At 40.8% G+C, this 5,737-nt stretch overlaps 1 protein-coding gene across 1 annotated transcript; it reads right to left on the reverse strand.

Moving 5' to 3' along the window:
* Nucleotides 1–342: 342 nt before the first annotated feature.
* Nucleotides 343–3,405, reverse strand: LOC146502088 (uncharacterized). Its single transcript, XM_085132379.1, has 4 exons — nt 2,760–3,405; nt 2,501–2,602; nt 2,395–2,423; nt 343–901 (listed from the first exon to the last, which is right to left on the reverse strand). Exons 1-4 carry the CDS (start codon nt 2,938–2,940, stop codon nt 818–820), a joined length of 396 nt encoding a protein of 131 aa, XP_084988505.1. The 5' UTR covers nt 2,941–3,405; the 3' UTR covers nt 343–817.
* Between the last annotated feature and the right edge of the window lie 2,332 nt (nt 3,406–5,737).

Here is a 5,737-nt window from a genome sequence, read left to right on the forward strand (position 1 = left end):
CCTGGGCGCCTCCTGGGTGAGGTGTTCCAGGCATGTCCCACCGGGAGGAGGCCCCGGGGCAGACCCAGGACACGCTGGAGAGATTATATCTCTCGGCTGGCCTGGGAACGCCTTGGTGTTCCCCCGGATAAGCTGGAGGAGGTGGCTGGGGAGAGGGAGGTCTGGGCCTCTTTGCTTAGGCTGCTGCCCCCGCGACCCGGCCTCGGATAAAGCGGATGAAGATGGATGGATGATGGCTACAGAACTACAGGGGTGATGAAATTTCCCCTGTGTGTGTGTGTGTGTGTGTGGGGGGGGGGGGGGGGGGGCGCATTATTTTAGTGGTGAACTTATTTAGGTTGCGACCGTCCAAAACAGGGTCCAGAGTCTCCAAAGCAGGACTTCAGAAGCAGTGTAGGACACAGTCGCTGCTTGCTTTTAAACAAAGAGTTAACATATGGTCGGTGAGTGACTGGCTGATTGAACACAGGTGGAGAGGTAAACTTTCAAACGAAATGCAAGAGAACAACAGATTACAAAATAGGAAAGTGAGAACTTCCTTGTTTTGAAGCATATTATTTGCAGTAAGTGCAACACAAATTCGACTGAAAATGACGAAACCTGATTTCAGGACATTGCTCATATAAGCAATGTTTTGTTATGAAAGCAATGTTGTTATATGTAGTTTGGTCAATATTCAAAAAGATGTCATGAGATTATGAAGCATTAAAAAAAACTTACGGGGAAAGTGAAAGATATTATTTTTTAAAATAGAAAAATCTAATTAAAAACAAAGATTCATTTTTGTTCTGGTTAACAGAAGGTGGTGCTCTGACGTTCAGTCCAGTTCACGATCAGCTGTCCTGTTTCTCACATTTTCATAGTTCACTGTGTCATCATCACGGTCACCAACATAATGTACCTGCGAAAAACAACACAGGTAAATCGTCAAGGGAAACGCTAGTAATTGAAATCAAAATTTAATCATATTTAAAATAAAATACTAAGTCATCTAAAAGGTATGCTTAGCTAGTTTAAATTAGCTAGCAATGATCACACTGACGAAGACTCAGGGTAGCACATTTACATAATTTCACAGTACTACTAGTACTAGTACTACTGCCATCTTTAAGCAATTTTCACACAAATGTCAGATAATTTTGGGAGAATCAGGTTAAGATGTCCTCCATAACAGGTGTAGTACACAGGAAGAAATAGTTTTCTTAGGTTTTTGGAAAATCTTTTTTAGCCCAGCAAAAGAGTGCAGGAAACAGAGCACTTGACCCTTGAGGTGCATGCACCAGATGCTTAGCTGCAGTATCTGCATGTCTGCTCACAGTATGAGATTGTTTTTGAATGGAGACAGTATTGGTTTACATACAACTGTTAGGGTTTTTTTTAACTTTACTTACTAATGGCTATTTCACTATCACTTAAAGATTTAAATTAACTGTGAGCATTTCTGAAGTCTTAAAAACATGTTCTGCTGCCACTGAGGAAAAATAATTATGGCAACTGAAAATGAGGTCATAGTGTTTCCTGCCATTTACAACAGAAAGAAAAAAATCTCCCAAAGAGCTGAGAAATAAGTGTGTCACAGGGACACAACGATCAGTTGAGATCAGTTGGGATCAGTTGGGTCACAGACTGGTCTCAGCAGATGGCTGCCTTTCCCTGAGACTGGTTCTGTCTGAGGCTTCTTCCTCTTGAAAGGGAGTTTTTCCTTCCCACTGTAGCCAAGCGCTTTTACCTTTCAATAAAAACCATCTTGAGGTGATTGCCGTTGTGATTTTACGATATATAAATTAAATTAGATTGAATATGATTTCTTTTTTTATTTGCTTACTTGTTTGTTTGTTTATCTGTTTGTTTCTGGTGCATAATGAAAAAAAAAGTACACAACACTCTAGACCTATTTGGGGCAACAAGATAAAACAAAAACTACCCAGTAATCCTATAAACATTTGCGATGAAGCATCATGGCAGGTTAAATTGTAAACATACAGATTATGTTTTTCTGTGCCATTTAAAGTCTTTATATTAGAAATGGTAAAAATAGTAAATGGCCTGTATTTGTATAGCGCTTTACTAGTCCCTAAAGACCCCAAAGCGCTTTACACATCCAGTCATCCACCCATTCACACACAATCACACACTGGTGATGGCAAGCTGCATTGTAGCCACAGCCACCCTGGGGCGCACTGACAGAGGTGAGGCTGCTGGACACTGGCGCCACCGGGCCCTCTGACCACCACCAGTAGGCAACGGGTGAAGTGTCTCGCCCAAGGACACAACGACCGAGACTATTCAAGCTGGGGCTCGAACCGGCAACCTTCCGATTACAAGGCGAACTCCCAACTCTTGAGCCACAGAAAGCCCGTGTGTTTAAAATTCAGGGTTTTTTTTTTAACTCACATTCGTGTCTTCAGGTGGCTTTTTCCTTCCTAAAACAAGAGCACTGAATAAATTCAAAGGTCTTTTTGTTGGAAATCTGTCTCATTACTGATCTGAATTATCTCACCTTTGTGTTTGATCACAAGAACCGTGATTACAATCATCACTGTGAGTCCTACAAAGCGAAGAGCCCACATGATGTAGTTCAGAGGAGACTGATCAGGGGTACCTAGAGAACACACAGTTCAAAATATTTCTTTATAAATTTGATATCTTTTAGTCAAAGTGTTTAAATAATTTAACTGCTGTGAAAATCCAAATGATTATTTATACTAGGAGTTCAAATGTCATGGGTCAAACTGATCTAATTGTTATACAAATCCTACCTATGAGGACAGGTGTGTAGTGAGCTTCTATCTTCACAGTATTGTTATCTTCAAACTGGCAGGTGTATCTTTTCTTGTTGCCACTCTGAAGCTTCACAGTCAGAAGAGAAACACACGTGCGTACAGAGTTCTTGACACCTCTGTCCCACAGCACACTTCCTGTCTCATCCACCCAATGCATACTGTTTTGTTCACAAGGAGAGGGATAGTATCTAAACAGAGAGCACTCTAAGGTGACGTTTCCATCGTCCTTTGGATCAGTGTCTGATGGAAATGCTGAAACTGAGGAGAGAACACGAGCGACAACAGTTATGCAAGTTCAAAACATCTGGATTATCTTCCTAAATGTGAGAAACCTTGTGAGACATTACAAATAAGTTCTATTTTTCTCCTGGTATTTTAATAGCTTAAATAAGTGATTATCTAATAGTAGTTTTACTAATTTAGAATATAAAATTTGAAATGAATACATAAGCAATGGCCAGATTTACTGCTCTCATCCAATGAAATAAAAACTCTTTTCATTTAAAGACCTGTCTCCATGTTTCAACACGAGAATTCTAATTCCCCAAGAAGGTGTTACATTCAGTTACATGACACGTGTAGAGGGAAATCAATGCTGTATCCCTCATAATAGTAAGTGTGGTGATAATGGGTGTGTTTAATGCTTAATGTACGGTGTCATTCACAGATATGGATATATGGAAGTCCATGGAAGTCTAAATACTCACTGGTTAAAATATTTAGGTGCACATTTGTGTCCTGAAGAGCGTTCCCCTCAGGCCGACAGAAGTATTGACCAGCATCCTCTGCAATGATGTCGTTAATACTCAGTGAGCAGTTACTGTGCAGACTCAGTTTGGCTGCTTGAGCTGAGTTCTTTTCAACAATTCCATTATGAACCATATTTATTGTCTGAGACTCGTGTTTGGTGTAAGCCCAGATAACCATGGAGCACGTATCAGGCACATTGTCACAGGCAGTGTTGGGACTAACGCGTTATTAAGTAACGCGTTACAGTAACTACGTTATTATTGTGGTAACGTGCACGGTAACTAGTTATTATGCCAAAATCAGGAACGCGTTAGTCGTTACTGGGATTTAGATAGGGTAGTTACTCGTTACTTCGTGTGGTGGCTATCGCGGAGCTTCCACAGATTCAGTAACATTAGCAAGTGGTGGAGGCCAGCAGGTGGAGGAGAAGGAACAGAGACCCGAGGCGGCCGCCGGTCCAAGTGTGAACTGAACTTCAGGTAAGAAGTTATGACCTGCAGTCTATCTGGGTCAGATATAAACCAAGTTTAGGTGGAGTTTATTTTCGTTATTCTGACTTTTTCCGTACTGCGTACTAGCTAGCATGACGGAATTTCTATACAGCTGGGTGGGTGCTATGAAGTTAATGATGTTGAACTTTATTTTGTTAAATTATTAGAGTTGAGAGAGAAAATATTACGCGTTTCTTATTGAGGTGAAAAGGAACAGTTTGTCCCGTAATTCAGCTACATTGAAAAAGGCACAAAGCTGGAGTTATTCTGTCTTTACGCTGCACAGCTGCCTCTTCTTCTTTCATTCTCCCCCCTCCCTCTCCTGTTTCTACTTCAATCATGAAAACTGATCAATGATCAGCTGATCGGCTCTCTTGTTTGTTTATCGCCCACTTTGCGCCAGAAAGAGGAAACCAGCCGATGTCGCGTTAAACAACAGCAGCACGTTTAAGCTTCATCAGCTGTTGTTAGAATTTATTTAATATTAATTTCTAATATCAGCTGATGTTTGCTGGAGTCGCAACTGCAAAAAAGCTGCTGGTCATGATGTCGGTTTGGTTATCTGGTGAGAGGGAAACATGAAGATGAAACCTGGAGATGTCCTTACTGAATCATCAGAGCTGAACAGGTGATGGAGAAACAGGTTTACCTTTTAGGTGACATGAATGAGTTGAAGGGAAGTTATGAACTGTTTCTGAGAGACAAATAACCCCAGGATCCTTTTTAGGTAGCTGACAGCTGGTAACTGTGCAGGTGCGGATCTAGCAAAGTTTTGCCAGGGGGGGCAGGTAGAGCATTAACAGAGAGAGGGGGGCACAAAGAAATACTTTTCTTTCTTATTCTCATTTAAAATGTCTAGCTTTTAAAAAATAATTATCTGAATCTTGCAACAAACGATTGATAGATTGATGCATATATACCATCAAAACAGTGAACATCACTGTCACAGCAGCGTTTGTTTTCATTCAAAGGCTTTATGATTTTTCCTATAATGGCAGGCCGGTCTCTAGTCAAAATGCCCGGGCCAATTTTTTGTCCCAGTCCAGCCCTGTATGCAGCTCATCTGCAGTCTGGAGTTACCTACATCTTCCTATTCAGAAGGCAGAATTTCCAAGTTCTGAGTACAATCAAAGCACCACGACTGCAGTTTTTGTGTTGGATGTAAAAGGCGCACATGACACTGTGACGTAGGCTAGAATCATGGCAGCAGTCAATGACGATCCAGGCGTGGGATTTTTTTCTCGTGGAAATATGCACATTATCTTTTCCTTTCTATTGGTAGGTGACACGGTGCACTTGTGGCAAGTAAGCAAGCTAGAAGACTGTAAAAGTTATGGAAGCAACACATTAACAAGAGAATTCTGAGTAAAACCAAAGTTACTTTCCCTAGTAACTAGTTACTTTTAAAGTAACGAGTAACTTGAAGTAACTGGGTTACTTTTAATAGCAGTAACTAGTAATGTAACTAAGTTTCTATTTTAAAGTAACTTACCCAACACTGGTCACAGGGCATAATGACATCATTTCCAGGTGTTAGATACAAGATGTGTTCAGTTTCACTGACCCCCACTGCAAAGAAAAGAGCACATTCAGAAAAATGTGTATATAGCATAAGATGGTCATCTAAAAAAAAAAAAAAGAATAAATTGAGTGCAAGAGGATTGTTTTCTTGTTGCCACTCTGAAGCTTCACAGTCAGAAGAGAAACACACGT

Source organism: Neolamprologus multifasciatus, chromosome 15 (assembly GCF_963576455.1).
Source record: "Neolamprologus multifasciatus chromosome 15, fNeoMul1.2, whole genome shotgun sequence".
Taxonomy (NCBI): domain Eukaryota; kingdom Metazoa; phylum Chordata; class Actinopteri; order Cichliformes; family Cichlidae; genus Neolamprologus; species Neolamprologus multifasciatus.